Source organism: Cygnus atratus, chromosome 3 (assembly GCF_013377495.2).
Source record: "Cygnus atratus isolate AKBS03 ecotype Queensland, Australia chromosome 3, CAtr_DNAZoo_HiC_assembly, whole genome shotgun sequence".
Classification (NCBI taxonomy): Eukaryota; Metazoa; Chordata; class Aves; order Anseriformes; family Anatidae; genus Cygnus; species Cygnus atratus.
This window is the reverse complement of record NC_066364.1, coordinates 87,652,007-87,678,552: the sequence shown is the minus strand read 5'-3', so window position 1 is coordinate 87,678,552 and position 26,546 is coordinate 87,652,007. Positions and strand designations below refer to the sequence as shown.

General features: G+C 50.2%; 3 protein-coding genes across 5 annotated transcripts; 2 read left to right on the top strand and 1 right to left on the bottom strand.

Annotated features, from left to right (window-relative positions):
* Positions 1-808: 808 nt before the first annotated feature.
* LOC118254315 (epoxide hydrolase 1-like) lies at positions 809-10,769 on the top strand. The gene is made up of 10 exons (XM_035559469.2): positions 809-837; positions 2,163-2,186; positions 3,046-3,259; positions 3,975-4,155; positions 4,932-5,162; positions 5,552-5,681; positions 6,092-6,306; positions 9,041-9,149; positions 9,466-9,591; positions 10,568-10,769. The coding sequence occupies exons 1-10, from the start codon at positions 809-811 to the stop codon at positions 10,767-10,769; spliced, it is 1,461 nt and encodes a 486-aa protein (XP_035415362.1).
* Positions 9,805-14,156, bottom strand: MAD2L1BP (MAD2L1 binding protein). The gene is made up of 2 exons (XM_035559481.2): positions 13,861-14,156; positions 9,805-13,309 (listed from the first exon to the last, which is right to left on the bottom strand). Exons 1-2 carry the CDS (start codon positions 14,149-14,151, stop codon positions 12,779-12,781), a joined length of 822 nt encoding a protein of 273 aa, XP_035415374.1. The 5' UTR covers positions 14,152-14,156; the 3' UTR covers positions 9,805-12,778.
* A 1,198-nt stretch (positions 14,157-15,354) lies between these two features.
* On the top strand, positions 15,355-25,826 carry GTPBP2 (GTP binding protein 2). 3 transcript variants are annotated; one of them, XM_035555705.2, is made up of 12 exons: positions 15,355-15,587; positions 17,465-17,491; positions 18,112-18,296; positions 18,603-18,711; positions 19,221-19,418; positions 19,715-19,889; positions 20,530-20,749; positions 21,172-21,307; positions 21,688-21,746; positions 22,478-22,649; positions 22,923-23,087; positions 23,494-25,825. In XM_035555705.2, exons 1-12 carry the CDS (start codon positions 15,384-15,386, stop codon positions 23,689-23,691), a joined length of 1,848 nt encoding a protein of 615 aa, XP_035411598.1. In that variant the 5' UTR covers positions 15,355-15,383; the 3' UTR covers positions 23,692-25,825. The 3 variants fall into 3 exon arrangements, with proteins under 3 accessions (XP_035411598.1, XP_050565363.1, XP_035411608.2); XM_050709406.1 differs by lacking the exon at positions 22,923-23,087 and having other exon boundaries at positions 23,494-25,826; XM_035555715.2 differs by lacking the exon at positions 17,465-17,491.
* The last annotated feature ends 720 nt before the right edge of the window (positions 25,827-26,546 follow it).

Sequence of the window (26,546 nt, the reverse complement as noted above, 5' to 3'; positions counted from 1 at the left end):
AGGATGGAGATTCCAGATCTTCTCTGGGACCCTGTTCCAGTGTCCTTTCTGGGACATATTTCAGTGTCTGAATGGGGAACTAATTTATACTAATATCTAACCAGAACTTCCTTTGTTGCAATTAGCATCCATTACCTTTTGTCCCTCCACTGTTGCTCCCCCAGGAAGAGTCTAGCTCTATTTTTTCTATGCTATTCACTAGGTAGCTGTACACAGCAGTAGGATGGACACATGCACACACACACATTTGCATTCTGTCCTCCAGGCTGAACAAGCACAGGTCTCTGTCTCTCCTCATACAGCATGTGCTCCAGCCCCTGGCCAGCCTGGTGGCCCTGCACTGGACTCACTCTGCTCTGTCCTCTACCAACAAGACCAGACCTCAGCACTGCGCTTCCAGACATGGTCTCACAAGGGCCAAAGAGAGGGAAGGATCACTTCACGCAGCCTGCTGGTTAACATATTTGCTGTATAGCCCCATACATAGCTAGCCTTTGCCAGAAGGTCCCCTCCTTGACTGATTCACTTGAGGATCTCAAACCAGGCTCTGCAGAGCTGCTTTCTGTGCTTTTGGCACCCAGCCTGTGCTGGTGCACAGGTCTATTCCCTCCCCATGCAGGACTTTGTATTTGCCTCTTTTGAACTTTGTTGAACGTAATTTGCATGCGCACACTTAGGCAATAGGTGGCACCAATGAATGATGTAGCTTGCTGTGTCACTGAGAGAGTGTCAGTGCCAAGAGAAAGCCAGCCGAGGAGACACCTGGGTTGCTTCGCTCAGAGCTGCAGCAAGGCGAGGAGGAGCAGACATGTGGCAGGAGGTCCTTCCCAACGCCTGGTGAGATGCCCTCAGGGTGGGGAGGAAGGGCCCAAACAAGGCTCTGCTGTGGTTGGGGTGGGGGAAAGCCCTGCAGGGTAACCCAGGCTGAGCCAAGCCATCGGAGGGTGTGGGGAGCACGCCGCTGATTTCTCCTGAGCGTGACTGGGGAGGAGGTTGTACTAGACCGAACCTTGCTTTTTGTTGCTCGGAGAGCTGTGTCTCTGGCGTCCTTGATTTGTTAACAGTGCTGAGCTGGTGCTACTGCCACAATAACTTGTTTCATGCCTCCAACTCACTAAAGTCTGGGATGTAAGTGCACAGGGATATTATTACCTGTTGCATAAGCTGCTCAGCCTCCGTGAGGTGAAGGGTGACATTGTTTGCTTACAGAAGCTTTGTTTTGCCTTGGCAGGGAGCTGTTTAAGGAGGTACCTCCTTAAAAATCACACTTGAGCTATCAGAGATCATTACCAAATTGCCATGGGGACTGCTAGGGTCTCCAGTATAGGCACCAGATTATGTGCCACAGGTAGTGGTGGGAAATGATAGCAGGTAAAAAGAAACGGCAAATGGGTGTGTGTTTTCATGGAGTTTTGTGCCCTTTTATTTGTTTTGAGATACCTTAATTATGATGCCAAGCAGCTCCCTACTTTAGCCACCTTCCGTAAGGTGGAGCGACAAAACTTTTTCTTGTTACTTCTAGTTTTTTCCAGAAGTAACTATTCTTGCAAGACAATCCATCAGGCTAAAATAGAACCAAGGAGGAATTTTCATTTTTCTTGCAGGCAGATGAGTCCTAAAAGCTCAGTATCCAGTTAGGAGTCGTTAGAAGTAGGAAAGGTATAGCAACTCACTGAAATCTGAGCAGGTAAAGGTCCTACAAGCCTCTCCTCGTGCCAGCTCTGTGGCACAATGAGCACAGCGTGGCTGGGAGTAGAGTGAACCTTGATCTTAAAAGTTCCCTGCAGGGCTTTGTGCCTATCTCCATGCAGTGGTCAAAATAACTGATTTTCCTGGCTGAAGTATCATAGCCACTCATAGGATGAAAGACTGCAAGGACACCTACCCGTCTGTTTAGGGCCTTTTATCTAAATTGTGCTGAAGGAGGTAATATTATTTAAACAAGATATCTAGCTAACACGCAGCCAAGAAACATTGCCTCTGTACTCCCTCTCTTTCTCATCCAAATGTACAAGAAAAATTGTGGATATGTCTGTGTGGCTAAACAGCTCACAATCCCAAGGCAGGTGAGGTTCTTTGCACTGTCCCCAAGGATTGGTACCATTCAGACAACACGATCACTTTGTAAGGATCTTTTTTTTTTCTTTTTCTCTTTTCTTTAGGGAGAGCATCTTATCCCGCATCAGGTGAGTGAAATAGCCAAGCCCTCCACTTTTCATTTAACACCCTACCTAGGATACAGCATAGTCCTTTCCCACCTCCATATGACAACAACAAATTTTCATTTGTAGTCCTCCTGCAGCCCCCTGCAACAGGCACACCTCCTAATCCCCAGGCAAAGCTGCAGAGCTTGAGCCACAGGTCAGAGGGACAGGAAGGTACCATTCATTTGGGACTGATTGCTCATGCATTTAAAGAGCTTCAGAACATTCTACACGTCTGTTAAAAACAGCTCTGGCAACTTAGCTCCCATATTTCAAGAAAGTCCTAAACTCGGCTGTGTGGAACAGAAATGGGGACACCAAACAGACAACCTAGACCCCTACCTGTGGAGGGCTATGTTAGAGGGCCAGTGTTGCCCTAAGAGATGCTTGAATCTGTAGGAAAGCTATGTGTAAAGCACTGCCGAGAAGGGCACGTCCAGCACATCAAGCTCCCTCTGGCAGCTGAAGACCCTTGTCTCTCTACTCAGGAGCCTTGTGATCAGCAAGTCATGATCAGCAAGAGCTTGAGATCCCTAATGAGCACTGGTAGATGTAACCTTGAGGCTTCTTGTCTTCAGACTCTTGTTGTTAGAGTTTAATATCTCTACTCCGGTTTCAGATTGCTGAGCTGGTATTTGTGGAACTCATTGCTCTCTGGGGGGCTGCCCCAAATCTTGCATGTGGTCTTCAAAAATAATAGAAATGCTGAGCCCCTGCTGACTCCATGGGGTGTTTGGACATCTGTTATTTCTTGGGCCCAACCACTGTGAAAACAAGCCTCAGCACAGTCCCACTATCCTTGGCGCTTTTGTTATTGAATGCAAATGTTATGCCTCCCTAGGTCTTTTCAATATTCACAGAAGAATGCAGTCCTGGTCCCTGCAGCCGCTCTGGGGGTCGGAGGAATGGTGGTTTGCTGGCTAATGTCTAGACGCAAGATCAAGAGACTTGAAATGGGTGATGGATGGTGGGGCTCAGGTGAAAGACCACTAAGAGAGAACGAAGATGAAAGAATCCGCCCCTTCAAGATTGAAACCTCTGACAAAGAAATTGAGGTACTAGTGGCTGGGATATAGGGAGGGGAAGGAAGCTGTGAGATGGAGACTCTTTGTCACCACCTTACTGCTTAGAGATATGCCAGTGCAGTTTCTTAATACTGTTAGATGATGCTGTCTCATCATCCTTTATGAGTCAGATCTGGGTTCAGATTCATTGTCCCCTAAAGACTTTCAGATGTCACAGACCCTTTGTGCAACCTTGAGCAGCTCAGTTTGACAGTGGGTCTGCAGGCGGTGGGGCAGGGCAGGAGGGTGTAGGGACAGCAGCAGCTACAGCAGGGCAGGGCTGAGGGGCTCCCACAGAGAGATGCCTGGAAAGGGTGAAGGGACAGAGCCTTGATGAGTTGTAGCACCTGTCCCTAATTATCCAATCAAATAGCAACACACATCTGGGCCCAATCTTTGATCACCCTTTTTAAATTCTTTTTCCAGCCAGCAAGGCCTGGAAGCTGCTAGTGCTAAAAATCCTAAAAGAAATTAGCAGCAGGGCAGGATTGGGACCCTCTTGGGGAAACAGTTAATCTGTAGAACAAATTATTCCCCACATAAGTGATTGATGAGATCATTGAGAGCATGCCACTGTTTCAGCCGGCCTCGTGGTGTACCAGGAGTGGTCTAAAAGCTGGTAGCCACTTTGAGAGTTGGTTCCTGCTTGTGGCTGCCCTGGAGCACAGTACGGGTGGGCAGCTGGGCAGCCTCGCTCCTCCTGCAGGACCTGCACCACCGCCTCGACCAGGCTCGCTACGCACCTCCGCTGGAAGGGGCAGCTTTCCACTACGGCTTCAACTCCGACTACCTGCAGAAGGTGGTGGCCTACTGGAGGAACCAGTTCGACTGGAACAAGCAAGTGGAAATCCTGAACAAATACCCTCATTTCCAAACCACCATCGAAGGTGAGGGGGTCGTTGTGTCACAACCAGGTCCGCGTGGCTCCCTGGTCCAACACAGGGCACTCCTCTGGCAGATACCAGCCGCCCTCACTTTGCTCTTGCCAGTGGTGCACAAGGAGCTGCTGGAAGCCCAGCCCTGATGGCTACTGTAAGATGTTAGAATATTTAAGACAACAGTGTGCATAACAGCTTAGTGATATAAGGGAAATATCACTATTGTGGCCCACATTATTAATAACCTTGTATAAATTGAGACCATCACATATTGGCAATAAGTTTAGGTATGTTTCAAAACGGGCTTCCCCTGGCTCAGAACCTGTTCTAATTAACTATGAGGTTTTCTTGTTTTCTTCTAGTGATGCCTTGAAAACACCTTTAAAGACTGCAAAACTTATCTGGGCTCTAAGGCTAGAATATTTTTTCATGTCACTATGTCATGTTTTTGCGTGGTAATGCCCAATGTCTTTCCTGCATTATGCTGTGCGTTTAAGTGTAGCTCTACCCATTAGTGTGAAACCACTTTCTCAGGAGAGGGATGCTCAGTCTGCTGCAACTCCAATTTCTGGAGCTGAGATCAATACCTTGGCCTGTATGCAAAAGATGAGAAATAGCTACAATGCCAGGCATCCCCCTTTCAGCTGGGCATCTTCTTGCCATTGGTTGACTGTATAATTTCTGCTATGAAACCTAATTAATACTTTGCCAACCTCCTTCTTCAGAGTCCAGAACAGAAATTGAGATGGAGCCAGAGCTTAATCTATCTCTTTGATGTCTGGCAGGGATTGATATCCATTTTATCCATGTGAAGCCCCCCTACGTCCCTCATGGACGAGCTGTTCAACCTATCCTGATGGTCCACGGCTGGCCCGGCTCCTTCTACGAGTTCTACAAGATCATCCCTCTGCTCACAGAGCCAGCCAAGTACGGCCTGGGTGATGGTGATGTGGTGTTTGAGGTCATCTGCCCATCCATCCCAGGCTATGGCTTCTCAGAGGCTCCGCACCAGAAAGGTAAGTGATGAAGAGGCTCCATCGGAATTGCAAGGTTTTTGGTGTAACACTTCAGCTATTCCCCAGCCCCCTGTGCACTGAAGTCTGTGAATGCAGGAAGGCAGATTCTGGATCTGAGGTTCAGTAAACTTGGCTCTGCACATATGCTGACTGAGGCTCCAAGGCTGGTTGTGGAGATTTGGAAGGCAATGGTAGCTGGAAGCCATCTCTGCTTTCCACTTTCTCCTCTTTGCATTGAATTTACATCATCTGGAGTTCTGTTTATTGTGAGTTGGAGCAGTGCCTTCACAGCAGCACACTCACTTGTCTCTGTCAGGCTCTGATCTTTGGCCAGGGAATGCATGCTAGGACAAACGGGTCTCCTGTGTGGTGTTTCTCTTTACCTACAGGCTTTGACTCCCGCGCAACTGCTCGGATATTTCACAAGCTGATGAAGAGACTGGGCTTCAAGGAATACTACGTTCAGGGAGGAGACTGGGGATCTCGAATTACTACAAACATGGCCCAGATGCTGCCAGAGTGAGTAGCAAAGGGAATCAAAGGAGCTCATCCTTTCAGCAGCTGAAGCGTATAGCACTTTCCCATCTAAAATGCAAAGTTGAGGGAGCCTGACCAGAAAAGAAACAAAATACCTTCCTTGGAAGATGGCATCGTAGTTCAGCGTTTAACACCTAAAAACTGGCATCACACACCAATGGCACAGCTGAATGGAGATGGCACCAGCTGTATCATTTCTAACTCCTACAATCTTTCTTTTTTTTTTTTTTTGAACCATGATAACCACGATGAACCTTTCAGGTTCTTTCAGGGCTTGATATATCTGACTTTATGAAATGCTTCTATCATAGCACCAGTCAGACTTACTTTCTAGAAAATCTGGATACAGAAAATTTATTGATTTAACTTTCTATTCATTAATTTGATTTTAGATCTGTGAAGGGGATTCATGTGAATCTTGTCTTCATCACCATGCAAGGTTTTAAAAAGTTGATTCAAGTGATGCTTGGGGCTTACGTACCATGGCTTGTAGGCTTCACTAGGGAAGACGTTCGACGGATGTACCCCTTCATGCAGAAGAATGTATATGATCTTCTGCGAGAATCTGGATACTTACATATCCAAGCCACCAAACCAGACACTGCAGGTAATGAACCTTCTTTATATTGCTATATATAGTATACAAACTGCTTATGGTATTTAAAAAAAAAAAAAAAAAAAACCACCTCAGTCGAACAAAGGCCTACTGCATCTGAAAAGCAATGCATTCCGGTGACTGAATGCAAGACATGGGACCAAAACCTGTCTTTAAAAAAAAAAAAAAGTAAAAAGATGGACACTGCAAATATCACTTCTAAAACTGTTTAAAATGGAGTACCACTTCTCTTGAGGAAAGAACCCCTTTGCAAAAAGCCTCTTAAAGTGAAGTGTAGGGTCTTGAAACTGAAGCTTCTAGAAATAAAAATGGGTGAAAACATGGAAAAAAAGATCATAAGCAAGCGTAATGTGAAATTTGCAGAAAGGTAGACTCAGCCCTAAATATTAAAAGCCAGAAGGCTGACAGAGTCAGTGTGGCCAGTAGATAAAGAGTCAGAAGAAACATACGGCCATCTCAGAAAGGTTAAATTATTTGCATTAGTCCACACTAGTAAAGATTATGGGGTATTCTTCTGAGTATTTTCTCTCACTAGGAAAGCCAGCAGAACTGCATCAGATTGGTGTTGCTAGCAGAGATTACAGAATGAATAGTATCTCAGCCTGGCTATTCACTGAAACTTTCAGAAGTAACTGAAAGTGAAATGTTAAATAATACCTAGTCTGTTGCTTGAACTCATCACAATACCAAAGAAATAAAAGGAGGCAAGCAAGATACCAGGCTGCTTTTTTTTTTTGTTTTTTTGTTTGGTTTTGTTTTAAATAGACAAGAAGTGGTGGGACAGCTGCCCTGGAAAAATACAAATCAGTATGTCTAGTCTTTGTGATCAGTAAGCTGGCAGAACTATTTTAAAGAAGAAAATTGATTTACAGGTGATAGTATCACAGGAAAATCAGGGCTCAAAAATGAGAGCAAATTCCAAAAACTAAGTTTTATTGAGGTTCCTCCCCGATGTTTCCCAAAAAATTAAACTGCCTTTAGAATAGGACTAAGTTCATGACTAATAACTGGTTAACGTGAGAATCCGAACACAGGAGTAAGTAAGCAAGTTCCAGGGGTGAGGAGAGTATCACAAAAATCTGTGCTGGCACCTGTACAATTAAGCATGATCCTAATTTCTCTACAGAGAAAAGTTAATTGTTAAGCGAAAAATTGAGTGCTATCCAGGGCTTAGTTTAATCTAAAGATAACCGCAGAGAGTTGCGAAAACACTTAATTGACTAGTTGAATAAATTGGCCAATAAAATTTGATGTCACCAAAGTGCAAAGCAATTAGGGGAAGAAAATCACAATGGGCTCTTTGGCTGCTGCTATATAAGAAAATCCATGAGTCATGGATAGTTCTTTCAAATGTCAGCCAGCTCAGCCAAAGTTCAAGAGCATTTTACAGATTGTCAAATAAAATAAAACAAAACAACAAAAAAAAGACCAAGACAAAATACCAAATCCATGATATTCAGAATCCATTGCATTCCTGTTCACCCTGTTTCATAAGCATGCTTTAGAATCAGAATACAAAAAGGGGGGAAAAAAGGCAAATTGGCGTGATCAAGCAGCTTCCATAAAAACACTGTACACAGGATAGGACTCTGTAACCTAGAAGAAAAAACAGCAGGGACTTCTTAGCACGCTAGAATTGTGAAATGTAGAAAATATGAAGAAAATATATATATTCCCTACTCAGTCTTAAGAAATATCTACATTATCAGTTTAGTTCTCATCAGGCAAGTTTAAAGCAAAGTCACAGTATTTTCACACAGCACCAGTTGTGGCATGTTGAATAACAAGCTGCAAGCAAGACTGCTATTTGAGTGTATAATCCACAGACACTCAATAAAGTGGTTCAGAGGCAGCTTTCAGCCCAGAAAATGCTCATCTCCAGATCGGTTGTATGCTGGATGACGCATTTAAGCCTGCCCTACTGTTGCTGGCCAAAGCGTTTATATGATTTCAATCTGTAGCACATTACTCTAGGCCTGATGTGCAGGAAATTGTTGTGCCAATGTACCAATTTACTTAGCTAGGCCCACTATTAAACTGAGACCATGGTGTGCATCATCTTCTAAAAAGTCATTCAGTGCTGAAGTCGCACTAAAATACACCTGAAAGTACACAATGCTTAGTATACTCTAAAATTATAGCCTAGAGTACTGCTAAGGAATTTTCTGAAGGCAAGCCTGTATCACTACTGAAGTAAATACTATCCTTGTTTTACAAGTAAAACATGGAGAAAATATGCTATGTATGTGCTACCTTTGTAACATTTATAACATAGCACTCCCCAAGGGGAGGAACAGGTAGTGGATACACAGCACTCCACTCTTTAAATTACATAAAAGGTGATAAACTGTGCTCAGTGTCCGGATTACCCATCCAAAGCAGGACAGCATTCCCAAATAGTTTATTTAAAAACTCTTTGTACAGTGTAATCACTTTACATCCCAGTGTGCTCCTGCCGCATGTCAACAGGAAGCTGACAGGTCTGGTTTTGCTCCTTGCTTCTCTTGCATAGGAGCCATGTGTGTTTGCAGCCCTGTCACTTACAGCTGGAACTCCATAGGGGTAAATTCATCAAGAATAAAGTACTGCCAGGGGTAGTTAAATATAAACTTTCTACCAAATTCTCATGTAAAACTCTAAGGAACTTGTGAAAGTCCAGTTTAACTTCAGCTGAAGTATTACAATGCCATGCAAACGCAAAAGCTCTGCTGTTCTCCTGAACTAGGTTGTGGACTGAATGACTCCCCGGTGGGGCTTGCTGCATATATTTTGGAGAAATTCTCTACCTGGACAGATAAATCATTTCTGCATAAAGATGATGGAGGCTTGGAAAGGTAAGGAAACAAATGCTCTTTGATGAGAAAACTCATTAAAAGGCAGTGTGATGATAGCTAATGAGGAGGTAGGTAAAAGACTGGGTTAATTTTAAGGATGAAAGATTACATGACAAGTAGTTAACCTTATAGTAGGCTGCCTGCAAGCTACTGGTTCAGCACCAGGCAGTTTTGCTCTGAGCACACAGATGTCAACTGATCTGCTGCTTGAAAATGAGTGGAGAACCAGACAACCAACTGTTCTTCAAGGCATAAGCCCAATATAGCATATTGAAAAACAGCTCTCAGATAAATTGCTTCTTTTCTCTCTCAATAGCAAGTACTCACTAGATGAGCTTTTGACCAATGTGATGATTTACTGGGTGACATCATCTATTGTGCCCTCAATGCGATACTACAAGGAGAACTTCTCCCAGGATCCTCGTCTAACTGATGATTCCAGGTAATGAAGTGGCAGGTGCAAAACAGATTTGCAGACAAGACAATCAGATTTGCCTGCATTTAGATCACTTACAACAGCAAATTTAGCCTATGTGAGAAAACAATCCGAGTTCTTTTTCTTTGATAAATGAAAGTTAAAGGTCACTTCCTTTGAACCTAAAAATCTACACAGGCTGGCCTGTAGTCAAGAAAATAGGTAATTCAGTCTCGTCTTCCAAATACAGGTCTATAGATTTACCAGACAAACAAACATAATCCATGGCTTGGTTTGGTAAAAACAAAACAGAAAATCATGAGCATTTCTAACAAGTTTAAACTGAATTAGGAAGGATATGGCTTACTGGTGGATAAACTATGAACTACAGCTGTTAAGCAGAAACTTGTAGAAGCAGTTTGGGAAGGGATTTTTCTAAAGAAACAAGCTTCCAGGAGAGCAGTACTTGAAACCCAACATCTTCTAACAGCTGCTGGCTTTAAGATGACTACAAGAGAGGCTGACCAGGAAACACACTGCTGAGCAGAACTCCTCTCCAAGTGATTGGTATTAGAAACAAAATAGGGGAGTCTTGTTCTCTGTAGACTGACAACCAGTTTACCTTCCCTCTCAAGAGGGTAATTTATTATACTGGTACCATAAATCCGAAAGTAAATGAGTTAACTCATTCATGAGTTTCACATAGAGATGTGCTATCTCATATCACAAAGCTATACAGCAATCTCAAAAACCTGAAACATTTTCCAAGATTTAATACTGTTTGTGAAGTGGGCTTCATTTTATGCATCTTTGGATATAACATTTTTGAACTCAAAGAGATTCAAATACAAATGAAGCTCTTCAGCAGAGTATAGACTACAAAATGGTAAAATTTCTCCGACTCGCCATGACAGCTGCCAGAGTCAAAAGGTGTTACTTCGGACTCTGAAAGTCGGATTTTCCCTAAGAACTGTTTTGAAAATGCAGTTAACTGTCTTTTTAGGGTTGGAGTATATGTTCCCTCGGGGATCGCAGCTTTTCCTGAGGAGATAGCACATACACCACATTCCTGGGCAAGGAAGGTCTTCAAGAACATTGTCAGTTACTCTTACATGCCCCGCGGAGGCCATTTTGCTGCTTTTGAGGAACCAAAGCTTCTGGCACAAGACATCATACGCTTTGTGAGAAGGGTGGAGCAGCTGTGAACATGTAGTTTAGATACGTAGAAAAGAAGCAAGCTGTTCTGCTACCCACGGAAGCCTTACTTTGAGGGATTAAATAAACTCAATGTAATCACAATACAGAAGCCAACATTTTATTTTGATAATGATTATAACTACTAAACTTGATTAACAAGTTCTAAAGCTCTTCCTATGTAAAAAAGCATCTTGTCATCTTTTATTCCCAGCACCATATCATTGCTGCATTCATAGTTCAAGTATAACAGAGTATGTAAACAGTTTAATGCAGTAACATTGCACTCATTTGGGGGATAAAGCAGTAAGGAGCATGCCCCTTGTTCCCCAGAACTAAGGCGTCTTTTCAAAAGCTTCTTTAAATTCTTGAGTGCTAGCATTCTTAAATATGCATTACAAGTAGCTTTGGTGCAAGTGCGGAAGGGCTTTGATCTCCTGAGCACACCAAACACTCCTACTGAATAGTTCAAGTTATATTTCATTCAAGAGACCTGTGATTACATTCCCAAGTGGGCAGCCGTACATAAGGCAACTTTATTTTAGCAGTTTTTTCCCCTGGAGCTAACTTTAGCAGTTACTACACATTATATGACAGTTGTCAGGGGATAGTAAGGCAAAGACTGCACTCCTAGTGTTCTCCAAGCTCAGAAATATGAACTTCACTAATTTCCTTCCAGTTCTACAATCTTATTTCATGCCAAAATGTCAGACAAGCTTAAAATATGTACCAGGTATGGAAGGTTACTTCACCCTCTGATCTCCTTTCAAAGGACTTTTACCACCCCATCAAGCAGCTTTTGCTAGCAGATAACTGCAAACAACCTCACTGCCAGTAGACTAGAGATTCTCTTCAAAGGGAATGGAGCTATTAAGCTCATTACGTTACAGATACATGCACAGATGATTCAAGACAACTCCAGCAGATATCTAGTTCTGGCACACTGTGATTCACAGGTTTCTTTCCCTCCCTCCATGTCCCATTCTGTACTAGACATTAGTCCAGAAGAAAGGACTCAAGTTCTGCTTCCTGGTAAGACATTTTGACTTAGTGCAGGAGGTGACAGTTAAAGATAGTGCTGAACTTGATGACATGCCCCTTACCTACGCTTCATTTCAGAAGCTTTTAGAGTCTAAGACTCTGAAATATCTGAAAGGCAAAAGCAAGCAAGAAGAATTTTGCCTTTTGTTTTTGTTAAGTGAGAATAAACTATCATATTGGGGCAGGAGTCCTAACTTTCTCTGAAGAAGGCTAGAGAAGAAATTGCTTACTCCTAATGTTAACTGTATATCAAACTGATTGTCAGGTCTGATGGACTAAAGGTTAGTAGAAAATAAGAAAATGTGCTCCCCTGCCTCCATAGGACTGCTTAACCTCTTTTCATTGCCTGTAAAAGACACTGTGCTAGGTATGAAATCTCCCAAATGCTGAAAAGTTCCACTCCTTAGATTGTTAACAAACTGCAACTGAGTCATGGGGAAGTCTGATTTTGTGAAATAGATGGGCAAGCACTTCAGTACTCGAACCTGATCAGACTGCAGGAAAATGTCTCCTTTCACAGCAGTGGGGTAGATAAAAATAGTTACAGCCTTCGTGGTAAAGGTCAACTATATTAATAATTGTATACATTATCTATAATCCGAAATAATCAGCTAACAGTCATTATTACCAGAGATGTAGCTGCAATAAAACTCAGAAAACTGTATCCAGTATTTGTCAGTTCAACAAGTAGGTGGCTAAGAAGTTTTATTCCCAAGACACTAATTCATTTCCTGTGCCTCAGGTCGGGTTCCTAATGAATCATGGTATCTGTATGCAACTGTGCCTTAGAGGGTATTTGCTTTCAAAGACAATTCAGGAGATGAACATGGAAGAACGCAGTCCAGCTACAGGAAGGCAGTAGGTACCCTGGAGAAGAGATTCAGACAGACAAGCATGTGCTGTTACATTTGATCAAGTTACCACATAAAGTAGCACCAAAGGTTATTCAATACTCCATTGAAATTCTACAGAGCACAGGTCATTCATGAAAGCCCTTGAGCGTCACTGGTGCTTGAAACCATATGTAGTCCTCCCAAGCAGAAGTCATACTTGAAGGAGCTGAGGCACTTACACTGATGTCTCCATCACAGGACAAATTAACAGTTAGTTTCCTCCCTTGAGTTGGTACTTTATAGTTGAGCTTGGGCCGGAACCATTCAACACCACAATCGCGGTGTCCTTGGAGCATGACAACAGCGCCCATGACAGGCAGAGCCTTAAGTTCACTGAAGACATCTGCTATGAAGAGCGAGTGAAAGAGCTTACGCACACAGGATGTGGTCTTCAGGCTCTTCTCAGCACTGCTCACACAGACCCCCTCCAAGTTGAGCTCATAAAGCTCCTTGGGACTCACGGCACTGCCTCCAAGTAGGATAAGGACCCGGGGAACCAGAGTCAAACCAAACATTACTTCCAAGTGCTGGAGCATTCCTTCCAGATCCATCAGCACCTGCTGGCATTTCTTGTTTGCCAGGTCCACAGAGGGTGGCTTTTTAATCACATCCCCAACCTGGAAACCGAAACAAAAAACAGTTAGCACATTCATGAAAGAGTGGAGAGGGCCCCAATGCATTCTTCAGAAAGCATGGCACATGCCCTCCCTGAAACTTGAGGAAGATTTATAGGGTTTTATGTTCCTTTTAAGGGTAATAAGGTACTCTCAGGTGAAATCAGGAGGTCCAGGAATAAGAGAAAACGCCGCATTACTCCTGCTCAATTTGAGTCTGCATCAAGCTACCAATAAATCCCCGCAAGAATAAGAAAATCCATCTTTCAAAAGACCAACTACCACCCTGAAGCCACTTTAAAAAACTTTTGTCAGTCTCGTTTGTGCAAAAAGACAACAACAACATGCTTTGAGTGGAAACGGGAGCAAAAGGGGATAAATAACAACATGTTGAGCCCTGCCAGCTGTTTCCCGTAACGTTGGTGGAGTTTTTCAGAAAAGTTCAGAAAGAGTTCGTCAGAAAAAAAAATCAGGGGCCGAGCTACTCAGCCGGGAACCCCTCGGGCACAGCCACCCCCACACCACCCCCGAGGCCCCGGCCGCCCCCAGCCCACCTGGGCCTGCCGCCGGCAGAAGTAGGCGAGCTGCTCGTAGGGCAGCGGGAGCTGGTGCCGCTGGTACAGGACGTGCTTCAGGAGCTCGCAGGCGAAGCGGCAGCAGCTCTCCCGGCTCACGGCGCCCGGGAACACCACGGACACCGAGGGGCCGACCGACACCGCCGCCGCCACCCCGCGGCGGTGGGGCCCCCTCCCGCGCTCCGGGGCGGCCGGCGCCTCGGCGGTGAGGAGCGGGGACGCGGGGCTCGGCACCACGCGAGGCGGCTCCGCTCCCCCCGGCGCCGCCATTTTGTAGGCGGCGGTGGCTCTCGGCTCGCGTTTGAATGGCCGCCGCCGCGGGGCACCATGGGAGCGGCGCCGTGCCCAGCCCCGCGGCTTCCGGGAGGGCGGCGGGGAGAAGGAGGAGGGGGTTCGGGCCGCCCGGTGGCTGCTCGGTGGCACCGTTTCCTCGCCACCCGCCGCGCTGGGGCGGCGTAGCGCTGCTTGGTCCAGCCCTGAGGCTCCCTAAGCATGGGTTGTCCCCGTTTAGGGTCGCCCAAGCGGTGCAGTGGGAGCCTTCCCGCACTCAGCGGGGTTTTTCTCCCCTCATTTCCCGTGGCTGTCACAGAGCTGCGGCTGTCCCTGCCCAGTGAGAGGCCCCCGCCGCCGGCCCGGAGCCCTCCCCGCTGGCAGGCTGCCTGAGGAGCTGCCTCCGTGGCAGCGCCTCACCGCGGCGGAGGCGGGGAGCGGGGCCCCGCGGCGGCAGGAGGAGCGGCCCCGTGTTTGGAAACAACGTGGCCGCGGCCCCATTGGGCGCAGCCTCCAAAACACGGCGGAGGGCGGGCGGTGGGACGAGCGATCCCGAAGTACGAGTTTACCAGCGCCGAGCCCGCACCGCCGTCCCCAGGGGATGCGGGGCCGGCAGCGAGGCTTGCTGCTGGCGGCAGTGACACCGAGACGAGCGGTGGGCACGGCAGGTCCTCATCCCGAGCCCGCTGGTTTCGCTGCCAACCCCCTTTAGCAGGAGGTCACGGTATCTCTTTGAGTAGCTCGAGTCGCTGCCGTTTCTGCGCAGCTGTGAGGTGTTCCTGATGTCAAACATCTTCACAAACGCGCTGCCTCCCCGCCCCTGCCGGCAGCCGCAGCCGGTGCCGAAGCCTGCCGGCACCGAACCGGCGGCAATCCGGGCCCTGCCGGCGAGCTGCCAACCCGCCGTACCTCCGAGGATGCCGCCCGGGAGGCACGGAGAGGCCGCGGTCCGCGGAGCCTCCCGCTGAGCAGGGCGGAGAAACGGCAGCACCCCGTCCCCCACCCTCCGGGCGGCGCTGCCTCCGCGGGACTCCAACTCCCATCCTCCCCCGCGAGGGGAATCCATAGAGCAACCAGCGGGGCGCGGCGCGGGGCGTGCCGGGAGCTGTAGGCGGGCGGCGGCACGGACTCGCTTTCCCGTGACGCCGCGCAGCGGGCGGGGAGGGAGGGAAGGAAGGAGGGAGAGGGGCACCGGGGCGGCGGGGAGCCCGGGCGGGGAGCCCGGGGCCGCCATGGACTCGCGGGTGTCGGAGCTGTTCGGCGGCTGCTGCCGCCCGGCGGGCGCCGCGCTTCGAGGGCGCGGGGGGGCCGCTCCCGGCACCGGCACCGGCGGCGGCTGCGGGGGGAGCGGCGGCGGCGGCGGCTCGAAGGCGAAGAAGAAAAGCGGGCGGAGCCGGGGGGGGAAGGCCAACAACCCGCCGTACCTGCCGCCGGAGGTGAGCCCACCGCCGCCCCGGGGCCTGGCGAGGGTTGGGGGGTCCCCGGGGGGACGGGGCCCGGTGGGGCTGTGCCCTCCCCGCCCGCCCGGTGCCCCCCGTGCTGTGCCCACCGGCGGCGCCTCGCCGCCCGGGGATGGGAAATGAAGCCCTGCTCAGCTTTTCCCTGGAGTTGGTGGGTGTGAGTGTTGTTTTTTTTTTTTTCCAGTTGCCGGGCTCGTAGAAAGCGCTCGGCGGGTTTTGGTGACACCCTTTGGAGGGAATTTGGCAAGTGTTTTCCGACGCGGGGGGTGCTGGCAGGCTCCGAGGCAGTGTCCCCCGTCGCTGGCACTGGGAAAACTGCCATCAGTAGTAAGTGGGTGTGCTGGTTCCTTCAGGCAGCTGGCACGGCGCTCAGGAGGCTGTGGAGAGCGTTACGTTGTCCCAGGGATGGGTGCTCGGCCCCACCGGCGAGCTCCCGGTAAAACATACGAGTCTGTGCTCCTCCACAGGGCAGGGCTCCTCTCGTCGAGGAGGGATTGTTAGATCTCCTCCGTGGGCAGGATCGTCCCCTGCGGCTGCGGTTCTGTTTTCGGTCCTTTCAGCCAGAGGCTGGGCAGCCCCCTGCGGTGTCAGCGCAGCTTCCTCTTCTTTCCCACCCTGGGCCGTACATGGTCTCGGGTTGTTGCTTTTCTCCTCTCAGCTGCCTTGAAAGAGACCCACCCCTTTATTGAGAGGACGTGGTGTTTTTCTTAGAGCTGGAAAGCCGGTGAATGGTAAAAGAGGAAAACCCTTTTGCATGTACCCTTTCCTCGCTGCACAGCTCCGCTGCCCGAGAGCAGAGCTGGCAGTTCAGAGCTTCCCTCCGTTGGCCTTTTGCCACCAGAAGCTCCGCTGTGGTTAGAAGCTCGGCTAGAAGGCAGGGAGAGGGCTGCTGCCTCTCTTGACATGCAAATTGGTGTCCAGAGGAAAAGGAAGTGCTTAGCGTTGGTAGCTTAGCGTAGTCTGACAGAGTGCTTGGCTTCTGGTAGGCTCAATGGAGCTTAGACCAAAAGTTACTTCAGTTTTGGCTACGTGTTCTCTGTGGGGGTTGGAGCCTGCTGCGGTTGGAGTGGGCTTGATGAGTCCACGGGCTTTTCTGTTATAGGCTCTGACAGCCCCATCTGGCTTCAGCCCTTCCTGGGAAAATTCTTCTGAGCATGTTGTGCACAGACAGTCCTGATCACGTCCGGTTCTCCAGAAGTGCCAGGCCAGGGACCACTTTGCTGTGTTGCACAGGAGTCAGTAGCTTGCACCCTTCCGTCTGTAGTCCTTCTCTCTCGCAGGGTAGATGTGCAAGGATAGGGGAAGGAGTCAATGGAAAAATAATTGAGGGAGGGAGAGGGTATCAGTATGTGAGAGAAGATAGAGCAACTTTTGTTCCCAGTCCCCTGTCTCTGTGCACACTGGGTGAACGGAAGGTGCTGGATGAGGTGGGAGTGGGAAGGGGTGGCTGGCAGTGTGGGATGTGAATGGGGAGGGGGGAACACACTTTATCATACGCTGGCCTGTACACTTTCTGAAACTGGAACTCTCTGTGACTGTCCCTATCCTTTGCTGGCAGTAAAAAAAAATAAATAAATCCCCCCTCCAAAGCAGTATTATGCCCTGTGTCACTCTCTAGCTTTATCCCCTGGTTTTCATCATGTGCGATGCAAACAGCAGAAACGAACCTAAAGTAAGTTCCAGTTTAGTATAGGAGTGAATGACAGAATGGGCTGTGACCTAACAGTATATTTCTGCAGTTTTCCCTCTCTGAAACTGTCAATACGAGCTGCAGAGTATCTGTGCAGCTGATGCCCATAGAAGTCCCTGCTGGCCCAGCATCTAACCTTTGTTTTGATTTATTCTCTGACCAGGCAGAAGATGGGAACATCGAGTACAAGGTGAGTCTTTTGTGGTTGCAGGAAGTCTTCCTCCCAGACAATTACCTTGCAGTGAGTAACTTATGCAAAGACAGCCTCTGGGGAACATGTCAAAGGAAGGGACAGAAAAGCGGCACTGTACTAAAGAACAATCTCTGTGCCTAGCAATACCCGGTATGCTGAGCTGGCAGAGTTTGATCTCAGCACTCATTTTAGGAATTTGTTTTAGGAGACAGGACCTGTTGTTTTTCCTGAAATCTTCTTCCTTTTGACAGAGAGGTGCAGGTGGTCCTGATAATCATTGATCACTTTATTGTGGCTGTTCTACCATTCATACTTACTTGGCTTGTGTCTAACAAATAGGTCCCGTGGTGCTGTCTTTTACCCCCACGTTGGGTAGGGTACAGATCCCTTTGGAAAAGCACGGGAATGTTCTGCTACCATATGCATGCACCTCTGTGAAACCCTCTCTCACCTAGTCCATCTCTCCTGTGCAGACACTAACGTGGGATGTGTTTCCCAGCGGTGGGTCAGGGCTGGGGGTATTGCTTCATGGGGTTGATTTAGAGAGTTGTTGGCTTGGGCAATGGGGTTCCCTCTGCATCCAAGCTGTGACTGTAACTCCCCGCTCTGTTAAACAGCTAAAGCTGGTGAACCCCTCGCAGTACCGCTTTGAGCACCTGGTGACGCAGATGAAGTGGCGACTACAGGAAGGCCGCGGTGAGGCTGTCTATCAGATCGGTGTGGAGGACAACGGGCTGCTGGTGGGCCTCTCAGAGGAGGAGATGCGCGCCTCGCTCAAGACGCTGCGCCGTATGGCAGAGAAGTACGTGCGTCCTTTTGTCTGCGGGACCCACAGGCAGAAAGAGCCTCCAGTACAGAGACTTGGCTCCAGGAGTCCCCAGAGGAGCTGGTGGCTCCATTCCACAACGTCTTTGTAAGACTGAAATTCCCTTATCACGAGGCTCTGGAAATAGGAAGGCAGCTAGAGGACTTTTGGCTTAAAGCCTGAGGCGCCTGCCCTGCTATTCCTAGCTTTTGTCCCGTTCCCTTTGCCAGGTCTGATTGTGCAGGTACAAGGGGTGCTGAGTACAAGCACGTGTCTCACTCTTCCCTTTTGTGTTTGTGCCAGGGTTGGGGCTGACATTACGGTGCTGCGGGAGAGGGAGGTGGATTATGACAGCGACGTTCCAAGGAAGATAACAGAGGTGCTCGTCCGAAAGGTGCCTGACAACCAACAGGTAGGGACCTGAGGTTTGGCTGTCCTCTTCTGCTGGCGACTTACAGCCTTCACATAAGAAACTTACTTTTGGGATGGGAGCCTAGAGGCACTTTACCCTAGATTGGGTCATAGCAGGTGCTTTAAAGAGCTGCCAAAGGGAGACTATGAGGACAGTGCTTTTTATCTCCAAGGCTGTGGTTGCGGCAGATTCCAAGTAGGAGAGATTGGCTGGATCAGATGCGAGAAACTATTTCACTTCTTTGACAACAGTTGTGATGCAGCCCAGTGTGCAAACAAGGAAGAATTTAGACTTCCTGCTGATGAGTCAAGTCACAACACCAGAGAGTGTATCACAACTCCTGAGCTGTGATTTGCCATGAGCAGGGGCAGAATCAGAGCAAGATTACGCTGCAGTGTCCATCGTGGAAGGAAGCTCTCTGGGGCACGTCTCCATTACCATGTAGTGCTCGCGCACACCCAGCAGAGCAGCAATTAGGTTTCGTTATTTCTTTGCTCTTTTTTCTGTAGTTCTTAGACCTGCGAGTGGCTGTGTTGGGGAATGTGGACTCAGGGAAATCAACCCTGTTGGGTGTCCTAACACAAGGAGAGCTGGACAACGGACGGGGCCGAGCACGTCTCAACCTCTTCCGGCATCTCCATGAAATCCAGTCAGGAAGAACATCAAGCATCAGTTTTGAAATTCTCGGCTTCAACAGCAAAGGAGAGGTGAGGGAGGGGGCTGCTGAACTCAGCTGGAAGTGGTTGGGATGGTGGAGGAGAACAGGACTACCCTCCTGTTACAGCACTGAGGGGGACATGAGAGAAGAGAGGTGGCACAACTCCGTGTCCCCTTAGGTGAACTTGAGTGCTGCTTGCCCATTTGCATCAGAAGTGGTTTCTTGCACCCATGGTAAATGATCTCTCCTCACTAATTTTGAGGTCAAAGTGGACTGATAAGAGCTGCCTCTTCCTTCACTTGCCTGCTGAGGCTCCTTCGCTCACCAAGTCCTCATGTTCCTCAGGTGGTAAATTACAGTGACTCCCGAACAGCAGAAGAGATCTGTGAGAGTTCCTCCAAGATGATCACTTTCATTGACCTGGCTGGCCACCACAAGTACCTGAAAACAACCATCTTTGGCCTCACCAGCTACTGCCCGGATTTTGCTATGCTGGTGGTTAGCGCCAACACCGGCATTGGTAAGTCTTGTGCTGTCTGCATAGACCGACAGCAGGGTGAATAGAAATGGGGAATGGGGGGAGCAGGTCTTTGTTAGCAGTAGTAGCTGTCAGAAAAACATTTTAGTCTGCAAGTCCCTACTGATTTTTTTGTAGGCCAATGCCTCTGAGTGCCTGGGAGGGGAGCAGAGCTGGGTTACCAGCCGTAAACCACATTAAACAGTGCTCTGGACAGAGAAGCTTTGTTTGGAATTTGAGGCTGTGTTTGTTAGGGGGGAAAAAGGAAAAAAAAAAGCTTTTACATGTTCTTAGGGGTGCTGAATCCTTCAGCCTTGTGAAAAGGCAGCTGGAGTTCTCCCACATCTTTCTGTGACATTTTTGTGGTTGTTCCCTGGCAAACTGTAGCTCAAGAAGGAAAACTACTGCCTCTTTCTGAAGCAGAGAGATCACTTACAATAATTCTGGGTTGTTTTTATTTTTCTGGAATGCTCTTGGTTTTTGTTTAAAAGAATAATTTTGTTTATTCATTGCCTGATGGACGGGGCAGTTGGGTTGAAATCCCTAGGGTGGGCAATTAGGAGGGCCAGGAGATGTAGCTGTCACATAAGCAACCAACAGTGGTGAATGCTACTGCACCAACACTGTCGCTTCTCTCCTGCAGCAGGCACAACACGAGAGCACTTGGGCTTGGCCATGGCCCTCAAGGTCCCCTTCTTCATTGTCATCAGCAAAGTTGACTTGTGTTCAAAAGCCACCGTGGAACGGACAGTGAAGCAGCTGGAGCGAATTCTGAAGCAGCCGGGCTGCAACAAGCTCCCCCTGCTTGTCACCTCAGACGATGATGCTGTTACAGCAGCACAGCAGTTTGCACAGTCTCCCAAGTAAGGGACCATTCTTTTCTGCTGGGACCAGGCAATTCAGACTGGGCTGCTGTGCGGAGCTCGGAAAGGGCGACCACAGGGGAGACCAGCACATTTTGAACATCTGGGAAAACATCAAGTTTCCTACCTCTGCGTTTTTGCCTCCCAGACCTTTTTCTGGACTCTGGGAGCAGAAGGTGCTAGAGGTTTCATGGAGTTGCTTCTCCAAGACAGAAACGTGGGTTGACAGGGCGTTGGCACCTCAACCAGTCACTGAGGCAGGGGTTACTGCAGATTTGCACCTAGCCCACGTGCCCTCCTGCTCTGGCTATTTATCTTTGTAGTCTCTGTCCTCTTGCTGACTGGGTGGATTCAGGATCCCAGCCACCTTCTGTAGCTGCACTCTGGCCTTGTGCTTACTCCTCTTTCTTTGTGTCTGACAGCATCACCCCAATCTTCACACTGTCCAGCGTTTCTGGGGAGAACCTGGATCTCTTGAAAGTCTTCCTCAACATCCTTCCTCCACTGACCAACAGTAAAGAGCAGGAGGAACTAATGCAACAACTCACAGAGTTTCAGGTACTTTAGGATAGTTTGGCTTGTTTTGTTCCTGCACTTGTTGTGCCATGTGACAAACATCTGGGGACTGTGGACGCCACAGGGAGAGAAACGGTGAACTCCTGATCTGTTGGTTCAAGTAAAGAAAGGACTCATTTCTTGAAAAGGGCCTGTTAGGCTAGGCTCTGTCCTAAGTAAGGGATGCACATTTCAGAGAGAAGATTTTTTTTCTTCCCCCTGGTTTCCCCTTAAAAGGCAGAGGGTCGTCTAACAGAAAGGTTGTAGAGGCTGATGAAAGCTCTCAAGTGGTGTGTGATGCCCCCTGGGTGGGCAGCTTGTTCTCATTCTGGGGTGCTGTTCCACAGGTGTCTGAGCAGCTTGTTCTTGTTTCCGTGTTGCAGGTTGATGAAATTTATACTGTGCCAGAGGTGGGGACTGTTGTGGGCGGAACTCTGTCGAGGTAAGTGAGGCCAGGCAGACAAGCGTGGGCGTGAGTGGTTGCTGGGGTTCCCACAAGGTTAGAATTACCCGCTGCAGATGGAAGCAGTACAAAGCTCCGTGCTGACTCCTGCCAGATAACTGGGCCAAGGGAGGACAGAGCCCTACAGGGTGCTGGGTGGTGCCGTGAGCAGATCGTTGCTCATGCAGTGGCAAGCGGGGAGATAGGAGTGTGAGCTGTAGTGAGCTGGAGGAAGGCACGCTGGCATCCAGAGTCAGCAGAGGTTAGCCAGGATCCCAAGGTGTTGCTTTCCTCCTTCCTCAGGCAGGGGGAGGAAACGTAGGAGGCAAGTCCCCTGATCCCAGGAGAAGGTAACCTCATGCTACCCCGTGAGAAGTCAGCTGTCCCTCGGCGTTTGGGAATGATCAGAGCAGTTTGGATTAGAGTGCACTAACACAAAACGGGTGGCAGCTGCAGCCTCTCCAGCAAAAACAATACAGTGTGGCAGAGAGAGAGGCCCCACGTGAGGGATACTTGGTATTCTGAGGAGTGATAGTGTGGCTTTTGCTCCTACTGTAGGAAATCCCTGTCCCCACCAGTGTTACATCCCTGTTAGCTGGTCACGCGCCTGGGTAAAAGTCCAAAGGCGCTCACCTCCTTGGCCCTGGGGAGTTTGTGTAGGTTGAACTTGGAGGGTGCAACTTCCTCCCTGTCTCCTGATGAGCTCTGTCCTGCTGTTGTGCCCTGGGCAGTGGGATCTGCCGAGAAGGGGAGAGCCTGGTGGTCGGTCCCACTGACGACGGGAAGTTCCTCCGGCTGAAAGTGTGCAGTATCCAACGCAACCGCTCGGCCTGCCGCGTGCTGCGGGCTGGCCAGGCAGCCACGCTGGCCCTCGGACCTTTCGACCGCTCCCTGCTGCGCAAGGTGAGTCCTGCTGTTGCCAGCTTCCTCTCTGGTCTAGCGAGAGGGACTGGAGGCTTCCCTGGGGATCCCCCATTGGTAGAGCGGGAATGAGGTGAAGATGTTTGTAGAAAACCTGTTGGAAGGGAAAGAAATGGCCTGTGAAGTAGGGTGAGGACTGGGCTGAGAATGGGGTGCAAGGCCAAGTCCCAGAGTAGAGACATTTTTGTGGTTTGGGTGCTGTTCAGAAGCTGGGGGGTTGGCCCTAACTGGTCTGAGCTTTGGGTTGTTGTACAGGGCATGGTCATGGTGAGCCCCGAAATGAACCCCACCATCTGCTCAGTGTTTGAAGCTGAGATTGTGCTGTTGTTCCATGCCACGACTTTCCGGAAGGGGTTTCAGGTGACAGTGCACGTGGGGAACGTGCGGCAGACGGCTATCGTAGAGAAGATCCATGGTAAGGTAAGGCATGGGAGGAAAACGGAGAAAGACGTACCTCCCCGTGAGGTTTGCTGGGATTCTGCCGTGCCCTCTACTAAAGCTAGGGGCTACTGCTATCCTGAGTACTCGCGTCCCTTCCTAGGAGCACACTCCATCCCTATACCCTCCCCATTTTTCCTCCTAATGTGTTAAAGAATTCCCTCCTCACAAACTACAGCAAGACTGTGGAGGGGGGATGAGCTCTGCGTTCTCCAGAGCTTGTGTTTTCCTGCCCTCCCCTGTGCAAACAGTAACGGGAGGGACTCAAGCCATGCAGCCTGAGGGAGTCAACCCGCTCATTTGCTTCCTCCTCTTAGCATCCGCGTGCACCCCTCCTGTGCGCATGGATAGGGCAGATAGGTCTAAGCTCTCCCCTTTCTCTCTTCAGGACAAGCTGCGGACAGGAGAGAAGGCCGTTGTCTGTTTCAGATTCATCAAGCATCCTGAGTACTTGAAGATTGGAGCCAAGCTGCTTTTCCGTGAAGGAGTCACCAAAGGCATCGGGCATGTCACTGACCTCCAAGCCATCACCACCAAAGAAAACGGCCTGGAGGAGTCCTTGGGGCCTGGGCAGCTGAACTTCTGACTACCACTAGGTCAGAGAGATCTCCGCTCACCACCGACCGGGGAGAAGGATGGAAGCTCCCGTGGCTCTCCGAGTGATGCCTGGAGCTGCTGCTGTCCGGTTCTAGCATGGGTGTCCCTCCTCCACACTGTGAGATGGAGCCTCGGAGAGTTTCTCGCGTTCGGTGCCGTACGAGGGGCAAGTTAAGCACGTTCTCCGCATCGCCTGCTGCTTTCATTACCCTGCCCTCCTTCAGAATAGATCAGAGGCACCTGCAGACCTGGGCAGGCAAGTTCTGGCTTTGTTTACTGTTTGAAAATTACTGGTTGGGAGGAGCAGAACCCTTGGAGACGAGCAGTGAAGGGATGTTTTTCCATCTCTCATACGGGATCTGGCCCCATTCCAGCTCTCCGAGCACTGGGTTAACACAGCACTTTCTTGAGTGATCCTGCAGCACATCCCTCCAGGCGGAGGGGATGGAAGAGGCCCTGCTTCCCGCGGCAGGGTCTTGCTCGAACCTCTCAAAACGCATTCAGGACACTTTTTAACCGTTTTAATCTTGGTTGGCTTTAATCTGCTGTACGTCCCTTCGTATGTTGGTTTTGCATTACTCCAAGCTGAGCGTCTGACTGTCGGGCAGGCGTCCTGTCCTGTCCTGTCCTGTCCTGTCCCCGCGCACGTGTTGGCACTCCGTCAGCATCCCGCTTTCTGACTCGAAGGAAGCTGCGGCTGCTCTGCGTGGCGCAGCCTCCTGACCGAACGGCGCGAAGACGGCGTTTGCACTTGCATCTGCTCCTCGCAGCAGCAGAGCAGGAGGCTGTGTTGTGGGGCAGAGCGGGGCCCGGGCCTGTGCTGGCACGGGCAGGTTGTTCCCGAGGATGTCCGGTGCCGTCAGCGCGTTGGCAGCAGTGGTTTGCAGTGGGCTCCCTGGTGTGGCGGTTCCAGGGCCCAGCCCACCTCGCTGCTCCTCACACGCTTGCCTTAATGTGTGGGGGCAGGCTGCGTCGCTAACACCAAACAAGGTGACTTCTATTTAGCTGTGCTTTGACAGTGGCGTGAGTTTCTTTCTTTTTCTCCTCAAGAAAGACTTTATTTTTTCCCTTGCCACTGGGGCTTGTTGGGAGAGGAAAGCTGGTGATGCCAGCGAGGACTCTGTGCGCGAAAAGTGGAGCGCTTCTGTTTTTCACTCGCCGTCGCGCAGCTCCCGTGTGTGTGGCAGTTCCTCCAGGCCCTGCCAGCCTGGAGGCTGCAGCAGGGGCTGCCGAGCTGTACATAGGCTTTTGGTTTCGCTGTTGACTGTTAGATCGTGTGGGTCAGCCACGAGCGCCAGCCCTTCAGCCCGCCTCGTCGTGTGACGCGGTGGCTTGCCAGCCCTGACTGAGGAGAAGGGAGAGGGCCTGCAGTAGCACACGGACACCCACATAGCTCTTCTACCCTCCCGAAAGCAAGGTCTGCATCCGGGCTGCTGGCACAGGCAGCGTGCGCAGGGCTGGGCGGCCCGTGCTGATCGGCGGATGTCGCAAAGGGACGCTCTCCGTGTGTCAGCTCTTGGGGGAGGCGAGGGTGGTGGCACCCGGCCAAGAGCGTGCTGAGGTGCGGGGAAGCCGCTGGGATGGCGGCGTATACGGAGGGGCGAGGAGGCAGCCCAGCAGTGACAGGACGCGTTACCTGCCTTTTGGGAGGAGCGCTGAGCCAGCTGCAAGCCTGCCTCCCGCCCTTCGGCCCGGCAGAGAGACGGCAGCTGCTGGCTCAGGGCCGCTGCTCGCGCAGGATCCCTCTGTGCTCCCACCCCGGGTGTTACGGGGGCACGGTCCTTCACCCGTGCCCGCAAGGAGAGGCCCCAGCTGGCGGCGGGCCCCTGCCTTTGGTGCTAGAGGCTCCCGCAGAAAGCTGCCCTGCGTGGGGGGGGTGATGCCAGCTGTTGGCAGCAGCCCCGGGCAGGCGTGGGGGTGCTGCAACCTTCTCTGGAACAGCTGATGGCTGGGCTCAGCTCGTCCCTGCCGTCTGCGGCCTGACTGTTCTGGGTGCCATGCTCTTCGTAACTGCTGGTTTGTCGTCTTGAAATTTTCTAATGCTGGGGCTCGTCCGTGTTCCCCAAGCACCTATACATAAATGTACAGAATAAAGATGTTTTATGGAGATTGCCGGCTGAGTTGTACGAGGAGCAAAGGCGGAGCCGGGCTCTCGTCCTGCTGCCCGGGTGCTGGGTCACCCCTTCCTAAGCTTCCTGCGTTCGGCCCTATAAATACCGTCCCGTGGCGCGGCAGGAATGCGTGCGTGCTGCTGTTTACAACCTTGCCCTCCCAGCTTATCTGAGCAAGCCCGAGGCGGCGGGCGGCCACGTCACCCTGAGCACAGCACTTCTGGCTGGCGGGGGCAGAACCGCCCGCCGCTGGTGCTTCCTCGCGGTCACGCATTCCCTCCGAGCCTGATGAAAGGGAGGCTTTCTAGGGCACAGACCTAACCCGTGGCTTGTTTTTAAAGTAGCGTCAGCCTTATCAAGGGGGTTTGCTGCCCATGAGGACACGTCGTTCCCTCGGGCCGAGCAGGGGCAGGAGGGCTCCCCTGTGGAGGTGACGTGTCACTGAAGGGTTGTGTCTGTTCTCTGCGTGGTTTTGTGTCAGGCAGTGGCACCTGCTGGGTCCGGTCTGGGCAGACGTTTAGGATGTGAGGTGTGCTGTCATTTCAGGAACGTGAGGCAACCCTACCAGACTGGTTGCTGTTTCTCTTCATGCGAGGACTCCAGGGAACCTGTCACTTTGCAACGTGAGGGCTGTCATTAACGGGAGGGACTCTGTAATTCCTTCTTCTCGTGACTGCACGCACGAGCAGGAGCTGTGCCGCGTGCTTCTCAAAACCTTGCGACAACTGTCAAG

What these genes read in the sequence shown, in the direction of transcription:
- LOC118254315 (XM_035559469.2), top strand. Translation starts at nt 809, where the DNA reads ATGTGGCAGGAGGTCCTTCCCAACGCCTG. An exon ending in CACCAAACCAGACACTGCAG is followed by an intron (nt 6,307 to 9,040) that starts GTAATGAACCTT and finishes CTCCTGAACTAG; the next exon opens with GTTGTGGACTGAATGACTCC. An exon ending in GATGATGGAGGCTTGGAAAG is followed by an intron (nt 9,150 to 9,465) that starts GTAAGGAAACAA and finishes CTCTCTCAATAG; the next exon opens with CAAGTACTCACTAGATGAGC.
- MAD2L1BP (XM_035559481.2), bottom strand. Translation starts at nt 14,151, where the DNA reads ATGGCGGCGCCGGGGGGAGCGGAGCCGCCTCGCGTGGTGCCGAGCCCC. An exon ending in TCTGCCGGCGGCAGGCCCAG is followed by an intron (nt 13,310 to 13,860) that starts GTGGGCTGGGGG and finishes TTCGGTTTCCAG; the next exon opens with GTTGGGGATGTGATTAAAAA.
- GTPBP2 (XM_035555705.2), top strand. Translation starts at nt 15,384, where the DNA reads ATGGACTCGCGGGTGTCGGAGCTGTTCGGCGGCTGCTGCCGCCCGGCG. An exon ending in AGGTGCCTGACAACCAACAG is followed by an intron (nt 18,712 to 19,220) that starts GTAGGGACCTGA and finishes TTTTTTCTGTAG; the next exon opens with TTCTTAGACCTGCGAGTGGC. An exon ending in GTGGGCGGAACTCTGTCGAG is followed by an intron (nt 21,747 to 22,477) that starts GTAAGTGAGGCC and finishes TGCCCTGGGCAG; the next exon opens with TGGGATCTGCCGAGAAGGGG.